The 21,158-nt window shown below is 44.0% G+C and overlaps 1 protein-coding gene across 3 annotated transcripts in view; it reads right to left on the minus strand.

Moving 5' to 3' along the window:
- Nucleotides 1-21,158, minus strand: part of mst1rb (macrophage stimulating 1 receptor b) — a 148,089-nt gene that overhangs the window by 22,432 nt on the left and 104,499 nt on the right. For all 3 annotated transcript variants that reach the window (XM_059649768.1, XM_048548159.2, XM_048548161.2), the window contains exons 7-13: nt 13,218-13,356; nt 11,857-11,993; nt 10,800-10,970; nt 8,658-8,751; nt 7,170-7,388; nt 5,568-5,711; nt 4,761-4,917 (exon numbers count right to left, since the gene is read on the minus strand). In XM_059649768.1, the coding sequence (XP_059505751.1) occupies nt 4,761-4,917; nt 5,568-5,711; nt 7,170-7,388; nt 8,658-8,751; nt 10,800-10,970; nt 11,857-11,993; nt 13,218-13,356 (1,061 nt within the window). The remainder of the gene's footprint in view (nt 1-4,760; nt 4,918-5,567; nt 5,712-7,169; nt 7,389-8,657; nt 8,752-10,799; nt 10,971-11,856; nt 11,994-13,217; nt 13,357-21,158) is intronic.

Here is a 21,158-nt window from a genome sequence, read left to right on the forward strand (position 1 = left end):
TGGTCTTCAAAGAGTCTTTATGGACATGCCAAATTTCCTTAGCTTCCTGAGGATGGAGAGGTGTTGTTGTGCATTCTTGACTATAGCATCAACATGGGTGGGCGAGGACAGATTGTTGATGAGCTGAGGTAGATGTCTTTCAGGATACACAATGGTAATATGTTGGCATCAGCTCCTATGTTGATGTTAGCTATTTTCAGGAGTTATGATATTAACAGTTTCAGTTGACTGTGTGGAGGTTGCACACTCTCCCCGTGTCTGTGTGGGTTACTTCCGGGTGCTCCGGTTTCAAAGAACAAAGAACAAAAAAAATTACAGCACAGGAACAGGCCCTTCGGTGCTCCAAGCCTGCGCCGATCGAGATCCTCTGTCTAAACCTGTCATCTATTTTCTAACGGTCTGTATCACTTTGCTCCCTGCCCATCCATGTACCTGTCCAGATACATTTTAAAAGAAGCTAACGTGTCTACGTCTACCACCTCCACTGGCAACGCGTTCCAGGCACCCACCACCCTCTGCATAAAGAACTTTCCACGCATATCTCCCATAAACTTTCCTCCTCTCACTTTGAACTCATGACCCTGGGTAGTTGAGTCCCCCACTCTGGGAAAAAGCTTCTTGCTATCCACCTTATCTATACCCCTCATGATTTTGAGGTCCTCCCTCAATCTCCGTCTTTCTAATGAAAATAATCCTGATCTACTCAACCTCTCTTCATAGCTAGCGCCCTCCATACCAGGCAACATCGTGGTGAACCTCCTCTGCACCCTCTCCAAAGCGTCCACATCCTTTGGGTAATGTGGTGACCAGAACTGTGCACATTACTCTAAATGTGGCCAAACCAAAGTCTTATACAACTGTAACATGACCTGCCAACTCGGGTACTCAATACCCCGTCCGATGAAGGAAAGCATGCCATATGCCTTCTTGACCAGAGTTGCCACCTTCAGGGAACAATGGACCTGAACACCCAGATCTCTCTGTTCATCAATTTTCCCTAAGACTTTTCCATTTACTGTATAGTTCGCTCTTGAATTAGATCTTCCAAAATGTATCACCTCACAATTGCCTGGATTGAACTCCATCTGCCATTTATTTACCAAATCTCCATTCTATCTATATTCTGCTGTAATCTCTGACAGTCCCCTTCACTATCAGCTACTCCACCAATCTTAGTGTCATCAGCAAACTTGCTGATCAGACCACCTACACCTTCCTCCAGATCATTTACATGTATTACAAACAGTGGTCCCAGCACAGATCCCTGTGGAACACCACTGGTCACAGGTCTCCACTTTGAGAAACTCCCTTCTACTACTACTCTCTGTCTGCTGTTGCCTAGCCAGTTTTTTTATCCATCTAGCTAGCACACCCTGGACCACATGTGACTTCACTTTCTCCATCAGCCTGCCATGGGGAACCTTATCAAACACCTGACTGAAGTCCATGTTTATGACACCTACAGCCTTTCCCTCATCAATCAACTTTGTCATGTCCTCAAAGAATTCTATTAAATTGGTGAGACATGACCTTCCTTGCACAAAACCATGTTGTCTATCACTGATAAGCCCATTTTCTTCCAAATGGGAATAGATTCTATCCCTCAGTATCTTTTCCAGCAGCTTCCCTACCGCTGACGTCAGGCTCACTGGTCGATAATTCCCTAGATTATCCCTGCTACCCTGCTTAAACAAGGGGACAACATTAGCAATTCTCTAGTCCTCCAGGACCTCCCCCAAATTTAAGGATACCGCAAAGATATCTGTTAAGGCCCCGGCTATTTCCTCTCTCGCTTCTCCCAATAACCTGGGACAGATCCCATCTGGACCTGGGGACTTGTCCACTTTAATGCCCTTTAGGATACCAAACACTTTCTCCCTCCTTATGTTGACATAACCTAGAGTAAACAAACATCTATCCCTAACCTCAACATCCATCATATCCCTCTCCTTGGTGAATATCAATGCAAAGTGCTCATTTAAGAATGTCACCCATTTTCTCTGACTCAGCGCATAGCTTTCCTTCTTTGCCCTTAATTGGGCCAATCCTTTCTCTAGTTACCCTCTTGCCCTTTACATATGAATAAAAGGCTTTGGGATTTTCCTTAACCATGTTTGCAAAAGATATCTCATGTCTCCTTTTAGCCCTCTTAATTCCTTGTTTCAGATTCGCCCTACATTCCCGATATTCTTCCAAAGCTTTGTCTGTCTTCAGTTGCCTAGACCTTATGTATGCTTTCTTTTTCCTCTTAGATAGTCTCATAATTTCACCTGTCATCCATGGTTCCCTAATCTTGCCATTTCTATCCCTCATTTTCACAGGAACATGTCTCTCCTGCACGCTAATCGATCTCTCTTCAAAAGCCTCCCACATATCAAATGTGGATTTACCTTCAAACAGTTTCTCCCAATCTACATTCCCCAGATCCTGCCGAATTTTGGTATAGTTGGTCTTTCCCCAGTTTAGAGCTCTTCCTTTCGGACCACTCTCATCTTTGTCCATGATAATTGTAAAACTTCCGGAATTGTGGTCACTACTTCCAAAGTATTCCCCTACTGTAATTTCAACCATCTGGCCGCAGTTCAAAGATGAGCAGTCTAGGTGGACTGGCTATGCTAAATTGCCTGTACTATACATTAGGTGAGTTGTAGGGATGGGTCTGGTGGGATGCTCCAAGTGCCACTGTGGATTTATTGGGCCAAAGGGCCTGTTTCCACACTGTAGGCATTCTATGACATTCTATGAGAAAACCTTCCGATTGCTACATGCTGTTGACATGGTGCACCAGTTAACAATATGGAAATCTTGATCATTTCGTGAAATTTGCCTTTTACTTGGTTGGCTCTGCGCCTCACTTGATGTGTTGTACACTTTCTTAGCATTTTCCTTGCTGCCAGATTGTGGTGTCATGTTGTCTTCTTGGTCACTTGTGTTTCGTTCTGGCATTTGACTTGGCCTTTCAGAAACAGATTTCCAGCTCTTCTGTATGCAATCTTCCTTGGTGTTGCATGTTTACAGATGTTGAGAAAAGCCAGAGAGCATTTTGGTAGGTACAGCAAACTACATCTGTTACAGATTTTGCTGGTTTGGAGTGTTTTGCTTTTCATTGCAATAGTGTTTGCTGCATTTAAAGCACAAATTGTTGTTGATCTGCCATTATCGTTTCATACTTGTGTCCATGCCCAGGCAATGAGTCAATGGTCTGGCCCCTTTTCTTTTCCAGGAGATCTTTCCTGAAAACATTATTTAGTGTACAGCCGATGACTAACTCAATGACGGTTCCACTTCGGCAAAATCACACTCATGTGCTCTGCTGCGGCATCCGCTGACAAACTGGTCAATAGACTATTGCAGTTACCGTCTGTAAGACATGGGTTGGGGTCTGTTAATCCTGAAATTAACTCTTAACAAATCTTTGAGTATGTTCTGCATCTTTCTGATTGTCCATGGATAGACCAGATGAGTTGATTCTGCAATTTTGATGCCAATGGCGAGCAGGATTTTCACAGCTCTTTTCCTAGGATCATCTATTGCTTATCTGTAGGACGAACTACATTCATTGCTTAAATTGTACTATTGTGAAGGGATCATTGGATGCTTATTTCATGATTAACTTATATGCCTCTGTTTCGAGGCTTTTGTGCATATTTTGTTTTGAAGGAGAGTGCAGTGTTTGATTTTTTTCTTCTTTTCTCCTTTCTGCTTTTTTTCTTTTGTGTTTCTTGCTGCTACTCTCACCTAGGTCCCTTTAAGGGTACTGTTGTAAAGGATAGTCATGTGGATCAAAATTGCAGGCTTTTACTTGCAGGTTTCAGCCAAATAGGTAGTGTCTGCACCAGATAAGGAGGGATAACATCATGAGGATTTCCCTCCCCCTCTTACGCCAATTTGAAGAAATGAACCAAACTCTGGACACAGGTAATTTTGTATCAGAGCTAATGGGAACTGCAGATGCTGGAGAATCCAAGATAATAAACTGTGGAGCTGGATGAACACAGCAGGCCAAGCAGCATCTCAGGAGCACAAAAGCTGATGTTTTGGGCCTAGACCCTTCATCAGAGAGCAGAGAGCCTCTCTGATGAAGGGTCTAGGCCCGAAACATCAGCTTTTGTGTTTCTGAGATGCTGCTTGGCCTGCTGTGTTCATCCAGTTTCACAGTTTATTATCTGGACACAGGTAAACCTTCCTAGTTTTTAAGCATCTTTTAGCTGTACTTTCTTTCAGAAGGATTTGTAATTATGCTTTCAGGGCCAAGGAGCTGCTGCTTCCTAATTTTTCTTTAAATCAGAACATCAACCTGGAAGTTCATTTCATTTTGAAGGAGAGAGACAGAGAAATTACAATATTCATTGACTCAGCTCCTGCTTGCAACACCCAGCCTTTTGTTTTCAAATCAAAAGAAATATTTTTTAATATTTAGGAAGAACGTAGATTTTAATCAAAAAGCCTTGGGTCTGCTCTGCCATTCAAACAGACTCACTGTTAATCCGAAATTCCTCAGGACCATTTTCCCACCCTTCCATACGATGCTATAAAGTAAGGTCAGCTCTTTTCCATTGCGGATTTTATTTTATTCTAACACCGTTCACTGCCACACTCCCCCGCACCATCCCGCAAAACCCTTATTACTCCCTCCTCACTAAACCTTCTTCATATTGGCTTGGATGATGAGAATGACTGGTAACCCTGCTAACTCGGGTAACCCTGGTGGAATAATTCTTTCAAAGGTTGGAAAGGAGGAAAGCAAAAAGCAAAGTTACCTTTATTTTTCTTCCTGTATATCAATAGGATGGCCACCAAAATCAGTACCACCAACAAGATCACAATAATGCCAATGATAATTCCCACAATCGTTCCAAGACTTTCTTCGACGTAGATGACGTGCCCAATGAACTTCTCCACATTATTCACCCAGAGCTAAGGGGACAAACGAGAAAAGAACAATAAAATCACTAAAAAGCCTCGACAGAGAATTTTATTAAGGGCTAGATTTTCTGTCTATTAGTCAGGGAGGGATGGGGGTGTGGAGGTAGGCTCACTGGACGAGTAATCCAGAGTCCCAGGCTAATGTTCTGAGGACTTGAGGTCAAAGGCACTGTTAAGATTTGAAACTATAAAATGAAAAAAGCAGATGTCCATTTGCTTCTTTTGCCAATTGGCATAGAACTGTGACTTCCCATTCTTGATCCTAAAGCATATCACCTAGGGTCATGGACAGAAATCACAGGTCTTGGTGCAGATGCTTGCCCAAGCCCCTGATTTGAGCATAACGAAGCCCCTAGAACTACAGGCCCTGGTTATTGGGCCCAATGTACATCTCCCCTCCAGAGTCCCAGGTCCTGGCAACGGCCAATAGTAGGCATAGAGAAATGACAAACAAGGGTGTCACAGTATGTCAGGGTAAGATGATACAATGCATTGAGGCACAAGAGATAAAATTCCTCTGTGGCTTTATACGAATCGAAATTACGAAAGGGGTCTATGAAGCAGATGCTGTATATCTCACAATGAAAGATCAGAAAATATAGCAAGAACATGTAGCGAGATAAATAGTTCAACTTGTCAACCTTGACTGGAAGCCCTTCGGGGGGGATCAATTCAGTTTCAACAGTGCAGGTGATCTCTTGCACCAGGATCTTTGGATCACAAATCGTGTCTCCTACCAAAAGGGTCACATTCAGGCAGTTCTTCAGATCAAACAACTTTGCGTGCTGTCTCCATAGAAACAAAATGAAAATCGTGTTAAAAAGAAATTGCCAAATAAACAGCTCACCTTTCAATACTTCCAGCAAAAAGACATTTTGTGCCAAAAAAGAGTCGTACATTTTTCTGCCCCATTTTCAGCGTTGTGTTTGAAAACCTATCTGACAGTTCGTGGCCTGTGATTTACATAATGCCCAACATGATCCCTCTGTCAACTGTCAACCTATCCTTTACAGAATGGTTTCTTTAGAAAAATGAAGAGGAATCTGGTGGAGGTGTCATGCATACTGCGCAGTGGAAAGCCAATCAGCCCATCAATCCAGACTAGCTCTCTGTGGAGCAATTCAACTAGTTTCATTGCCCCCACTCTATCCTTATATTTTCTTTCCCTCAAATTTCAGTCCAAGTTCCTTTAGAACTGAACTTTTAAAAAGATGATTAAAGGATTGGATGGAGGAGAGGAAGAGAGAAACTCTTTCCTCTGGACAGGGAGTCCAAAACAATGGGGAGGAGCACACATATTTTACATTAGAGCTGGGTCATTCAGGATGAAATTGTTGCTGAATGGCTGTGTTTATTTGAATCACAGTATGAATGGGATCACAGCCAGCAACCATCAGGTCGGCAGCCTGTGTTAAAACAAACAAGTTGACTCCATTGTAGAACATCTCATTCCTATCAGTGGCACCCACAGAATCATTCAGCAAAAAGTTGTAATCTTATGGCTCTGAGCATATTTCGATCACATGAATCGACTTTTAAAAAAACTGGGCATCTTTTTCTCAGTGCAGCTTTTTCTCCTCAGCTGGAGTGGCACAACGCTGCATCCACTGTGTGAATTTCAACCTCCTGAATGCCCTCAGGATGCCAGCACCAACCACCAGTCACTACCCACTGACACTGCAGTACCAGGCATGGATTCCAATGGTTGGGGATCTGTCTCATCTATGCAGCTAAACCAAAGTCAATGCAGAGCTGTCTCCCAGACTTTGCATGAGCAGCAAACCGGATAACCCCACATTTGGCTTATACACCAGTGCCTTGCTGCATAGCATCACTCAGGGACAGTAAGAACTGCCTGTGCTGGAGTCAGAGATAACATAGTATGGAGCTGGAGGAACACAGCAGGCCAGGCAGTATCAAAGAAGCAGGAAAGTTGATTTTTCAGTTCGGGACCTTTCTCATGTTGTGATTCAAATAAACACAGCCATTCAGCAATAGTTTCATCCTGAATGACCCACTAATGTGAAATATGTGTGCTCCTCCCCTTTGTTTTGGACTTCACACTGTGTTATCTCTTTCTACATAACATGTTACTTTTTCAATGTATTTCCTGTGCACATATTGATATGCATCTAAGAAAGCATCCCAAGAACACAGATTTTCGATCTAATTAATGGAATTCTACATACAAATAATTTTCCCATTTCATTGTGGAAGATGAAGAGCCAAAACGAAAGACTCACTTTGAACTCAATTTCGTCTTCATCCTTGGTTAGCTTGTACACATGGTCCTCATCATCAAATGGAAAAACCTCATAGTCTTCCTTGTACTCCAGTTCAAATGACTTTAGGTTCTGCACACCATCCATAATCACAGTGAGCTTCCCTTCCACTTCCTCATCCTCAATTGATGGGGTCTCACAGGTCATAGTCTCAGAAGATAGTGGTGGCAGATTGCATAACTGCAGTCAGGAAGACGGGATATTTAGGATTGTGCAAACTGTAATACATTCAGCTGATTCACAGAGGTGGCTGGAAGAGGTCAAGATGATAGCTGGGAAATTTGGGACTATGGAAGTAATGGCAGAAAGATTTTCTTTTTCCTCATTCAAAGCTTTATGGCAGAGAGACAGAATTAGACAGGCGGAGAAACAGAGAAATAATAATGTGGAAGGGAAAGAAATAATAACAGTCCATGTACACCCACATCCACCTCATTTCCCTCCTTGAGCAATTTAGTTAAACATGATTGGCTTGTGACAAATCCAGGATCAATATCCCTTAATAAATCAATAGTTGTTAAAGTAACTTAATTTTGTGCCAAGTTATTGTTTTTAAAGACTTTCCCACCATTAATTGTGGGGTCAGTAGGCTGGAGGCTGGTTTGCAATGCAAAGTGATGCCAATGTCTATGGAACTCACCTCCACAGAAGACTGTGGAGATCAGGTCATTGAGTACATTTAAGACTGAGATAGATAGGTTCTTGATTATTAAGGGGATCAAGGGGTATGGGGAAAAAGCAGGAGAATGAGGTTAAGGAACGTATCAGCCACTATTGAATGGCGGAGCAGACTTGATGGGCCAAATAGCCTTATTTCTGCACCAATGTCTCATGGTCTTATGGTCTCACAGTGATGAATCCACTTCCCACAACAGCTGAGGTTACCATGAAGGACTCTCCTTCTCAATCGTTCCCCCCATCCGATGCATGGTGACCCTCAGGTTAAACCACCACCAGTCGTCTCTCGCTTTCTCTAATGAACCTGGTAAGATTATGGTCACGTTACCTTTCCCCACCACCGAGGTTAAGCCAACAGGCTTATCTTTGCAAGGTTCTAACAGTGGTGCTACGTACTTTGGCAACATTCACATTGTCGTCTGGAGTTGTGGAAGCCAACGACAGAAACACCAATCTTCTTTCCCTCAGGTGGCAGACCAGAAACGGCTTCTTGCTCTCACCATCTGCCACTACTGAGGGATGGAAGGATTTGCAGTTTGACATACAATTGAATTGGCTATGACATGAATGCACTCTCTTTGGGCACCAAGATTTGGACAGGGACTTCAACCCAAAGCTCCTGGTTCAGAGGCAGGGACACGGCCCACAGCACCAGAAGCCATCCAGCAAAATCACATACCTCCTCTTTGCTGACTTTTTTAAAAAATGAATATTTAGCTGATCCGGTTTTGTGGGGAAGACAGATGAAACATTTTTCATTCAAAAACCTACCTTTACAAACGTGTCATTTTTGTCATCGGTAAATACTAGTTTTGGTTGGTAGACGGAGTTCAGATTGGTACCACTGATGGTGATGCTGAGGCCACTGTGGAAACAATGGAATAATAAATACATGACAGAGACAGAGTCAAACTTACAGACAGAGAGACACAGGCAGCACACCCTGCACACATTCAACATCGCAGGAGACTGAGTAATTTCTTTTCTTCCCAGAGATGTTTGTCCTGATCATCACTGGGCGCAGTGGGAAATTCTTCACCCTTGAGAAACCCTTCAATAAAGGCCCAAACATAAACAATTCCAGCCTGTGTGTGTGAGTACTCTGCTTCTATCATGATCTGAAAAAATAGCTTTAGATTTCTTCACATTGCCTCCTTACAGGAGCCAAGGAAGTGCGTGAGAAAGAGGCAATAATTTACAGTGTTGCCTTTTCTCCAATGGGTCTGCTGTGAATGATTATTTTGTTTTGAAATCTAGAGTTTAGGAACAGGAGGAAAGTGGGTAGTCCCATGAACCTGTTCTGACATTCAACAGATCATGGCTAATCTTGTGATTTAACCCCATCAAAATTATGCTTGTCTTGTACTCCTTAATACATTTGGCTGATGGACTATACTAATCTCAGTTTTAAAATTAACAAATTAAGAAGTCTGGTGCCAATTTTAAACTGCATCTCATAGTCCAAGACCATCCAGCCAGTGAGAAATAATTTATTTCTATCTAACCTGTCAGTCAGATTGTCAGTTTTATCAGACTATAAGAACTTCGGTGATAATGGGAACTGCAGATGCTGGAGAATCCAAAATAATAAAGTGTGAAGCTGGATGAACACAGCAGGCCAAGCAACATCTCAGGAGCACAAAAGCTGATGTTTCGGGCCCAGACCCTTCATCAGAGCTTTCTGATGAAGGGTCTAGGCCCGAAATGTCAGCTTTTGTGCTCCTGAGATGCTGCTTGGCCTGCTGTGTTCATCCAGCTTCACACTTTATTATAAAAGAACTTCGGTGTTTCTTTTAGAAATCCATTTCAAAGTTTTCCATTGCTATTGCGTAGTTTCTGAGTTGTGGACCTAGTGGATACAGGGGTGAGTGGTTTTGGAGGATACCTGTATTGGTGGGGGGGCGCGGTGGCAGGAGAACATCAGAAATAAGAGCAAGAGTCACCATCTGGCCTTTGAGCCTGCTTCCATAGTCAATAGGATCATGGCTGATCTTAAAGCGGCTTGACCTCTACTACCTTGCCTCTCCCTCATGTCTCCAATCAAATCAAAAATCTGTCTTACTGAGCCTTGAGTAAATTGAATGATTCAGGGTGATGTGGTGGCCCAGTGATTAGCACCGCTGCCTCACAATGCCAAAGACCTGGGTTCAATTCCACCCTCATCTGACTGTCTGTGTGGAGTTTGCACCAGTTTCCTCCCACAGTCCAAAGCTGTGCAGGTTAGGTAGATTGGCCGCGCTAAATTGCCCAGGGATATGTGTGCTAGGTGAATTAGCCATGGGGATACAGGAGTGGGTCTGGGTAGAATGCTCTTCATAAGGTTGATGTGGACTTGATGGGCTGAATGGCCTACTTGCACACTGTTGGAACCCTGTGACTGCAGTGTCTATTCCCTGGGGAAGAGAATCTCAGACACTAACAACATTCAGGGGTAACTTAGGCACAGTGGAGGTGGGAGCTCTCAAAGAGCACGGGATTTGGATAAGTCGGGTTGAAGGGGCGACAGAGGGTTAAGGATCACCAGAGAGCCGGGTTAACCTTCTAACCAATCCTCCTCGGCACTGTGCTACCACTGTCCAAAGGGAGGCAGCAGCTCCACATCCGTGGGTGGCTGAAATATGGTGGGAAGGGGAGGAAGTATTCTGACCGTCTTATCATCTCAATACATATAGCGAAAAGCATACAGCACCAAGTCAAGTTGGTACAGGTAAACTAGACACCAGCCACGATCTAAGTGGATGGCAAAACCAGGGCTGAATCACCTCCTGTTCCGAAGTTCCGCCCAGGAAATGTCTCATGCACAACCTGCAACAGTGAAAGGAGGTTGCACAGGGAGAGAAAAGGAGAATGAGACAGATAGAGCAATTTCACTGCCAGACTTAGCCACTTGCAAAAGACTCAGCTATGGCTTACCTCTGGGTGCTGCAGCTTGGGGAGATGCTGTTCAGGACAGGGTTCTTTCGGTACTGGAACTTGAAGTTGCCTTCAACTGTTACCTTTGCAGAGTCTATCATCACAACAGGAGGCTCTTCCTTCAACAAATCCATCTTTGGAGTTATGCATTGTATACAGGTACTATTCTTGCTGGCAAATAAAGGTGCAAGAAGAAAATTAGGATTAGAACTGTCGGACATTTTCCAAACTTGAAACAAGATGTACTTGTCTCAGCAAAAGGCAAAGTGCTTGATGATCACAATAAATGGAGGATCAAGCTCAATGGGCTAAATGGGCTATTTCTGTTTCTACATTCTGTTCTACTTCTGGACATTAAACAACAGAATAAAAGTCAATCATAAATCTTTTATTTCCTGGATGTGACAGAGTAGAAAATATTTCATTTATCACTTGCATTCTGCTATGAACTAAACAGTACATGGAAAGATCGCACTTTATCTGCAGCAATCCACTGTCTTCTGTCATTCTGGGATCTAGAACTGTTTTGCAAATTGGTCATCATCAGTTAGAGATGGACAGACCCTCGGAGAACCTCAGCAGGTCTGACAATATCTGTGGGAAGAAAGCAGAGTTAACGTTTCAGCTCCAGGGACTCTTCTTCAGAACCCTGTACCCAAAATCCTTCTGAAGAAAGGTCACTGGACCCAAAACATTAACTCCGCTTTCTCTCCACAGCCCTGTTGAGTTTTTCCTCCAGAAATTTTCCAGTTTAAGATTTCCAGCATCCATGGTTCTTTGTTTTATTTATTATTATGGACAGGCCTTTGTTGGACAAGGGCTAAAAGACCTACAGAACAGAATTAAAATACAGATCAGGCACAAGTAAACTGAATGGCAGAGTAGACAGAGGGGTTGAATGGCCTCCTTCTACTATCATACTGAGTTCCTCAAGCATTCTCCGTGTTCGTTTCAGGTTTCCAGAAGCAGCAGAATTTTGCCTTTACTTGGAACTAGGAGATCTGCTTCAAAGCCAAGGCCTTGAAGAGCTGCACTTTGCTCCACCTTCCTTTCTTACCTCTTTATGAGGCAGTCTTTCCCACCAATTGTCACTTTTTGGTTATTGCCAGCTGTCAGATGTCTCCCCAGGAATGTAACCAAAGTCCCACCATCTTGAGGGCCATACATTGGAGCCACACAAGTTATGATAGGTTCCTACAAAACAAAAATTATACGCGTTCACAGCTGCCTCACAGATCCTAAGATTTGCAGGAAGTTTAGGCTACTCCAAAATCCGAATATATTGGCGCGATTGGTACAGCAAGTGCATTTATTAAGACATTAAAGCAGAGAGACTGATTCAAGTTCATTCCTTGATTTTTGCAGAGCTACGTGATTCAAGCTAGGGACCCGTTGAAATAGCAGCACAACTCATTTCGCAGCCAATGACTAGTGGAAATTACGAGCACAGAAAGCTCCCACTTTTCATCACCATCGGAAGGCAGAAGGTGGAGGAGAAAAAAAAATGCTGGAAATCAAGCAGCATCCATGGAGAGACAGCAAGCTAACATTTTGAGTTTAGAATTGTCTTCATCAGAGCTGAAGACAGAGGGAAAACAAGGTTGAGTATGGCTGTGGGGCCCTCCACATCATTGTCAAAATGGCTGCTGATCCTGGTCTTCCCCAAACAGCAGGCATTTACGACCATTACAGGAAAATAAGCTGGAACACTGAAACCACAGTCAGGTTTCCTGAAGAGCCCCAACCATGCTTAGTGGTTAGCGCTGCTGCCTCACAGCGCCAGGGACCTGGGTTCGATTCCACCATCTGTCTGTGTGGAGTTTGCACTTTCTCCCCGTGTCTGCAAGGGTTTCCTCCGGGTGCTCTGGTTTCCTCCCACAGTCCAAAGATGTGCGGGTTAGGCGGACTGGCCAGGTTAAATTTCTCATTGAGTCCAGAGATGTGCGGGCTAGGTGGGTCATCCTCAGGAAATGCAGGGTTAAGGGGATCGGGTGGATCTGGGTGGGATGCTCGTCAAAGGGATGGTGTGGGCTGAATGGCCTGCTTCCACGCTATCAAGATTTTATCTTGGTGGAAAGGATGAAATTTGCAATCAGATTGCCAAACCTATTCAGCTCAGTGGAGGTGCTAAGAGCTTTATACAGAAATTGGCTGCATTTGGAAGCAAAGTTGAGTGAGAGGAGCTGCAAGGAGACAGCTATGAGCCGCTTATACCTTGCTCCGGTCCTGTCCTTTTCTCATTGCTATGTATTGCTGATTCAGAATGCGAGTGGCTTAAATTCGACACTGAAGCCCCAGAGAACTAAAGAATACCTTCTGCATCTACAATTTAAAGGGAACATCTTCATGACAAAATACAATACTCAAAACCAACTTGTGGAGAACAAAATCGTAATGATGATGCTGTGAGAACCTCACCACAAATTCAAATCCAGCGAGGGACGTGGACCCACTGATGACAAACTCGCCGTTATGACTTGCCTCTCGAATAGTGATCTTGATGGTAGTCAAATTGGCAGGCTGAGGCTTTCCAGTGATTTCCAGCTGACATGACAACCTGCCGCGAAACATGACACACTTGTCTTTTCATCTTAGAACTAAACCAGGCATGCATTCCATTTTGAAACAAGGCAGCACGGTGACTCAATAGTTAGCACTGCTGCCTTACTGTGCCAAGGATCTGGGTTCGATTCCAGCCTTGGGTGACTGTCTGTGTGAGGTGTGCACATTCTCCCTGTGTCTGCACAGGTTTCCTCCCACAGTCCAAGGGTGTACAGGTTAGGTGGATTAGCCATGCTAAATTGCTCATCGTGTCCAGGGATATGCAGGCATGGTGGATTAGTCATGAGACACTCAAGGTTACAGGGAATAAGGTTAGGGAGGAATGGGTCTGGGTGGGATGCCCTTTGGAGATTCAGTGTGGACTTGGTTGGGCTGAATGGTCTACTTCCACACTTGGGATTCTAGGATTCTACGTCTAGTAGTCGAAAGGTGTGCCCTCATTCTAACAAGAAAACATTGAATAAAAATTGCAAATGTGCCTTTATCAGGGTGGGAGAGGCAAACTTGTTTGATCACCACAATGCTTTTCAGGAGAAATTCAATTGAATTATCATCCATACTCCAAGAGATAGTTTGGACAGGGTTTTGCCCTTTGGGTCGGGTCCCTAAATGTCTGGGTAAAATGGGTTCAAGCCCACACTGTGTGGAAACAGCAATCAGGCAGTAACTGGCCAGAGTGTGGCTTGGCATCTAATTGAAGATGATGGACATGCTCATAAACAGGAGGTTTAATTGGAAATCTGGGAACATGCCGTTGGAGGTCACCAGCTGGCTTGGACTAGAACACCTAGGAAGGTCCACAGACCAACCAAAAAGTTCTAGTCAGCTTCTGACCATAGCCCTTTAACTATGCATTATTTAGCTGTGTGCTGTTGTGAGTGCCCAGCCCTGTTTCGCCTTCATTCCATAATGATCTAACGATGGGAAGGAGCCAGAAAATCAGCATCAATTTTCATGCCTTACAAACCCACCATATTCCCCTCTTGCTGTACCCCTCACATACAGAATAGAATATTTTATACTAGAAACAAAGCTAATATTGAGAAAACAAACACAGTGTGGAGTTGGAGGAGCACAGCAGGCCCTGAAGGGTCCCGACCCGAAACATCAACTTTCCTGCTCCTCCTGTACTGCGTGACCTGCTGTGTTCCTCCAGCTCGGCACTGTGTTATCTCTGACTCCAGCATCGGCAGTTCTTATTATGTCTAATATTGAGATTTCTCTGTTAAGCTCAATGGCAGTTTTCATTCACAAGCATCTCCAAAGAACAAAAAGAGATGAATAGTTTCTTCATTTTTGAAGCAGGTAAAGCAAATCTTCATCAGAATTTGTACCTACTGCATTAGAAATTTTGTGAAGTCAAGATACCTGGACCACCATGGTTTAGTAATGTGCAGTAAGCTCATGACCCCTTCTGGTCATGCACAGAATCATTGAACAACAGAAGTGAAGTTGCTTTGAGACATTTCCAAGCAACAAATGAAAATGCCATAAAAATATAACTCTTTTCTTTCTTTACCATTGCAGAGTGCTATTTAAAATTATTTTCAATCAAAATTATTTTTAAATAATTTTACCATTATAAGAATGTGCGCGCTCGTGCAGTGATTCGCTGACAACTAGAAGCTTGTCCATTAACGACCTACACAAAGAGTTCTAATAGATTGTGAGAGGTGGTTTTGCTGGAGGCAACAAATGGAGCACCACCTATTTTTAAACTGATTACAACACAGGATGATTGTTGTCATGGGAACAAACAGTGCACAAGGCAACACAACTCCAAAACAGTACACTGCTTTGGTACGTAATGGCTTACCGTCAAAACTTTGCACTTTTGCTTCTAATCCCCATAACAGGAATAGGCCATTCGGCCCCTCAATCCTGTTGGGACACACAGTTGGATCATGGCTGACGGCATGTGAACTCCATTTGACTGTGCTCAATGTCATAGCCCAACAAAAATTGGCTAATCTCAATTTCACCATTTTCTGATCTTCAATTTAAGCTACTTCAATGGTTGGTATCTGATGCCCATCTCCAATTGCCCTTGAACTGATGGGTGGCAGGGTGGCATGGTGGCTCAGTGGTTAGCACAGCTGCCTCACAATGCCAGGGATACAGGCCTGAATCCAGCCTCAGGTGACTATCTGTGTGGAGTTTGCATGTGTGGGTTTCCTCCAAGTGCTTCGGTTTCCTATCACAGCCCAGAGATGTGCATATTAGGTGGATCGGCCATGCTAAATTTCCTCACAGTGTCCAAGGGTGTGCAGACTATGTGGATTGGCCATGGTAATGTACAGGGGGTGGATTAGCCATGGTAATAAGTGGAGTTGCAGGGATAGGGTGTGGGGCTGGTGCTGGGTGGGATCCTCTTCAGAAGTTTGGCTTGGACCTGTTGGGCCAAGTGGCCTCTCTTTATGCTGTAGGGCTTCTATGAATGGCTTACTATACCATTGCTCTGGTGCTACACGTAGGTGAAAGCAGGAAAGAATTACAGATTTCCCTCTCTCATAAAGGGCATTAGTGAACCAAATCAATTTTTCTAACAATTGATGGTGATTTGACAGTCACCATTATTGAGACCTGATTTCATGGAGCTTCTGTAATGCTAATCCAGTGACATTACCTCCTGCTCCATCTCTCCTGCTGACTACACAGCCTCAAGTGCTTTTAGCCTAAGAGATTTCCATATTCCATTAGCCCAGAGCAAACACCATGGTGTAGCTTGGAGGGTGGGTGTGTGATCTGATCCACTTTAGGAGGCAGCTAAGTGTAACTAATGATGCTTTTAGCTTTTCTCCCTCACTCTGGGGAAATCCTCCAGACTATGTTGTGTCCTCAAGTCACAGTGAGGCTGACAGCCCAGCTCATTAGAGAAGCTGAACCTTATTGTGTGGGTATCATGCGCTGGGCTATTTTTATTTTTCTGAAATGAGTACATTTTCTCGTGGGCGAAATGTTTTCAATGAAGGAATTCTTACCAAAAAGCAACAGGAAAATGGGAGATCATGACCACTCTTAGATCAAAGAAATGTTCAAATACTTTTCACTACGGAGAGCGAAAATACTGCTCATAGCACACCCACATCTCACATCAAAAATATCCATTTAATTGTTCCCTATAAAAGATAACTAAGAATAAGGGCAAAGGTCACAAGACAACAAGGTGTGGAGCTGGATGAACACAGCAGGCCAAGCAGCATCATAGGAGCAGGAAAGCCGGTGTTTCGGGCCTAGACCCTTCATCAGAAAGCATTTCTGATGAAGGGTCTAGGCCCGAAATGTCACCTTTCCTGCTCCTAAGATGCTGCTTGGCCTGCTGTGTTCATCCAGCTCCACACCTTGTTATCTCAGATTCTCCAGCATCTGCAGTTCCTACTATCTCTGAAACAAGTGTCACAAGTTTCATTTTAAAATTCTAATTTAATTTACACATCATGTTTGGGCCAAATTTTAATATCCTGAATCCAGGACTTTATAAGAGATGGCATAAATTTATTCAACATATCAGTGAACATGTTTAGGATGGTGCAGGAGGAGTGAGCTAAGAATTAAACGTAATATAGTTTAATGAATATTTTGAGTTGTCATGAATATATTTTGGCTGATTAACTCTAGACATATTTCCATGTTCAGTGCATCAGGCTGATGCCACAAAAACTCACTATCCATGCCAAATGAGATTGCACAATTACATGTCCAATGCCAGGCTAATTCCAAGACTTATTAAAATATTTATTAGAGAGTCATACAACATGGAAACAGATCCTTCAGTAAAAGTATAGACATTGCTGTCCAGGCCACCATTTACTGCCAACTCTAACTGCCCTTCAGAAAGTGGCACTGAGTCAACTTCTTGAACCACTGCAGTCCCTGTGGCCTTGGGAAGGCAGTAGCGTGCTGGTCCTGTTACAGGCTGACAATCTGGAACACCACGTCAGCGCTCAGGGCAGACGGGTATGAATACCACCATAACAGTTTTGAATTCAACCCAAACAAAAATCAACCTGGCCTAATGGTGACCATGGAACCACTGTTAACTGTCATAAAGACCCATCTGGGTCTGGCCTACTTGTGACTCCAGAGCCACCGCCAAGTGGTTGATGCTCAACTGCCCACTGAGCAATTAGGGCTGGGTAATAAATGCTGATATCCCCTATGAACAAGTAAGAAAAGAATGTATCCAAATCATACTGTTAGGGAGAGAGCTCCAGAGTTTTAATCCAGCAAAACCAAAAAACAGTGATGCATTTTATAGTCAGGATGATGGCTCTCATAATGGGAACTTGGAGATGACGCCAATCCTATGCACTACTCAAAGGAATTCACTCTGGTGTCTTAGACATAAAAGAGTAGAGCACAGAACAGGCTTTTTGGCCCACCATGTCTATGCTGACCAAGATGCCATTCTAAACTAATCCTGTCTGCCTGCACAATGTCCATCACTCTATATCACCTTCCTTTTGTGTGTCTGTCTTAATGCCTCTTAAACATTGTTATCATTGCGCTTCTATCACCAACCTACACCCCCAACAGTGCATTCCAGGCACCTTCCACCTTCTGCATAAAAGAACTTGCCTCATACATCTCCTTTAAGCTTTCCCCCTATCACCTTAAACCTATGTTCTCTTGTATTTGACATTTCCACTCTGGGAAAAAGACTCTGGCAATCCAGCCTGTCCACGCCTCTCATAATCTTAGGTAGTTCTATCAGGTTGCCCCATAGCCTCCAACGCACTAGCGAGAACCATCCAAGTTTGTCCAATCTCTCCTTTACAGCTAATACACACCAATCCCAGCAACACCCTGGTAAACCTCTTGCACTTTCTCTAAGGCATCCACATCCTTCCTATAGTGGGGTGAACAGAACTGCATGCAATATGTACTGGCTAATATTGGTTTTATCTAACAACTTAAAATTCCAGTGACTAGCCCAAGATCAGGGGTGAATCACAATATAGGGGCTCTCTCACACATGTAACATAACGTCGGTGTGGCAGTCATGCATCGAGATCATTAACTGAGTGTTTCTGGGCTCCCACAGTTTTTCACCTGAAGATATGGCCATCTTCATGACCTCTGGTGGCTCCATGGTGGGGTGGTTGTTGAGGGGAGGCATGGTAAGGGATGGGTTCTCCAGTCGGACAACTGCCATTTCTTTACACGTTCAAGTGATATGGGCATCACTGGCAGAGTCAGCATTGATTACCTGCCCCCATTTGCCCTCGAGAAGGTGGTGGTAAGCTGCCCTTTGTGAGCCGTTGCAGTCCATTTGCTATGGGTAGGCCCAGCATGCTGTTAGGAATGGATAGTCAGGATTTTGACCCAGAAACACCGAAGAAGGAGTAATATATTTCCAAGTCAGGGTGACAAATGCCTTGGAGGGGACCTCTCAGTTTGTAGTGTTCCCATCGATCCACTTCCCTCACACACCCCTGCCCAACCTCCAAAAAAGACCTCCACCTGCCTGATGCAATTTGCAGGTGGACCAATCAAGAAGCATGCATCCCAGCCATTAGAAACAGATGGTTATTATACAAGTTCATTTTTCATTTGGTTTTGTGGGATGTGGGTGTCACTGGCAAGGCCAGCCTATGTCGTACTTGAACGGAGTGGCTTGCTGGATCACTTAAAAGGAGTAGTTACAAGTCAGCCATATTGCCGTGGGTCTGAGGTCACAGGGTAGCCAGACCTCCATCTCAGGTGAGCCAGAGATGTAATTCAACAATTGCTGATAGCTTTGTAGCCAGCAATGTTGAACCTAGCCTTCAATAATGGGGAGACGATGGCCTAGTGGTATTATCACTGGACTGTTACTCCAGGACCCAGATAATGTTCTGGCGACCTGGGTTCAAATCCTGCCATGGCAGATGGTGGAATTTGAATTCAATAAATATCCGGAATTAACAATCTAATGATGACCATGGATCCATTGTTGATTGTCAGGAAAAACCCATCTGGCTCACTAATGTCCTTGAGGGAAGGAAACTGCCATCCTTACCTGGCCGGGCCTATATGTGACTCCAGACCCACAGCAATGTGGTTGTCTCCTAACTGCCCTCTGGACAATTAGGGATGGGCAATAAATGCTGCCTCGTCAGCGACGCCCTCATCCCGTGAATGAATAAAGAAGGGGAAAAAAATTCAGTTTATTAACTGAATTCAAATTCCACCAGCTGCCAAGATATCAAATGCTACAATTTCCATTCAGTGAGCATATCCAGTGGTCTTTAAAGGGACCTCTGTAGATTGCCAAAAAAAAATCAATGCAGAAGGCTTTTACCTTTATGATAGATCTAGGGAAAGCAGACCTCAAAAGGCTTAGGCCAAAAGCATGCGAGAACAGGTGGGCTTAATTTCCATTCCATCACTTCTTGGTCACTTTGTTCACTACCTTAAAATCATTCCCTAAAAGTTTATAGAGACATACAGCATGGAAACAGACCCTTTGGTCCAACCAGTTCACATCAAACATAATCTCAAACGGAACTAGTCCCACCTTCCTGCTCCTGATCAATATCCCTCCGAACATAAGATAACAAAGTGTGGAGTTGGATGAACACAGCAGGCCAAGCTGTATCTCAGGAGCACAAAAGCTGACGTTTCGGGCCCAGACCCTTCATCAGAGAGGGGGATGGGGAAGACGGTTCTGGAATAAATAGGGAGAGAGGGGGAGGCGGACCGAAGATGGAGAGAAAAGAAGATAGGTGGAGAGGAGAGTATAGGTGGGGAGGTAGGGAGGGGATAGGTCAGTCCAGGGAAGACTGACAGGTCAAGGAGGCAGGATGAGGTTAGTAGGTAGGAGGTGGAGGTGCGGCTTGAGGTGGGAGGAGGGGATGGGTGAGAGGAAGAACAGGTTAGGGAGGCAGAATCAGGTTGGACTGGTTTTGGGATGCAGTGGGTGGAGGGGATGAGCTGGGCTGGTTTTGTGATGCAGTGGGGGGAGGGGACGAACTGGGCTGGTTGTGTGATGCAGTGGGGGAAGGGGAGATTTTGAAGCTTGTGAAGTCCACGTTGACATCATGGGGCTACAGGGTTCCCAAGCGGAATATTTTGTATCCATCCAAGTGTCTTTTGAATGTTGTAATTGTACCCACATCTGCCACTTCAACAGGAAATTAATTCCACACGCGTTTATTCCAAAGCTATGTGTAAAAAATTTGCCTCATGGCTTTTTTAAATCTCCCTCCTCTCACCTTAAAAATGTGCCCCCTCATCTTGAAATTTCCCATACCAGAGAAAAGACAACTACCATTAACACTACCTATACCTCTCATTATTTTAGAGAATTCGATCAGGTCACCTCTCACCCTCCTATGCTCCAGTGAAGAAAGTCCCAGCCTATCCTACCTTTCCTTATAAATCAAACCTTCCATATCGGGCAACATCCTGGTAAATCTCTTCTAAACCCTGTCCAGCTCGGTAATATTCTTCCTTAACTGGGCAACCAGAAGTGGACACAGTATTCCAGAGGCGGCCTCACCAACGTCCTGTACAACATCAACATAACACCCCAACCCCTACACTTAAAGGACTGAGCAATGAAGGCAAGTGTTTAATCCTTTTTTTTTAGAAACTAGGAACTTGAGTAGGCCATTTGGCCCTTCAAGCCTGCTCTACCATTCGTTATGATCAGACTTACTCTCTTTCTCAATGCCACATTCCTGCTTTCTCTCAACATCCCTTGATGTTCTTAATATCTAAAAAATTACCAGTCTATTTCTAGAATACACTCAGCGACTCGGTTTTCCACAGTGTTCTGTGGCAGGAAATTTCCCAGCTTGACCACACTCGAAA

The sequence above is a fragment of the Stegostoma tigrinum genome, chromosome 11 (assembly GCF_030684315.1).
Source record: "Stegostoma tigrinum isolate sSteTig4 chromosome 11, sSteTig4.hap1, whole genome shotgun sequence".
Taxonomy (NCBI): domain Eukaryota; kingdom Metazoa; phylum Chordata; class Chondrichthyes; order Orectolobiformes; family Stegostomatidae; genus Stegostoma; species Stegostoma tigrinum.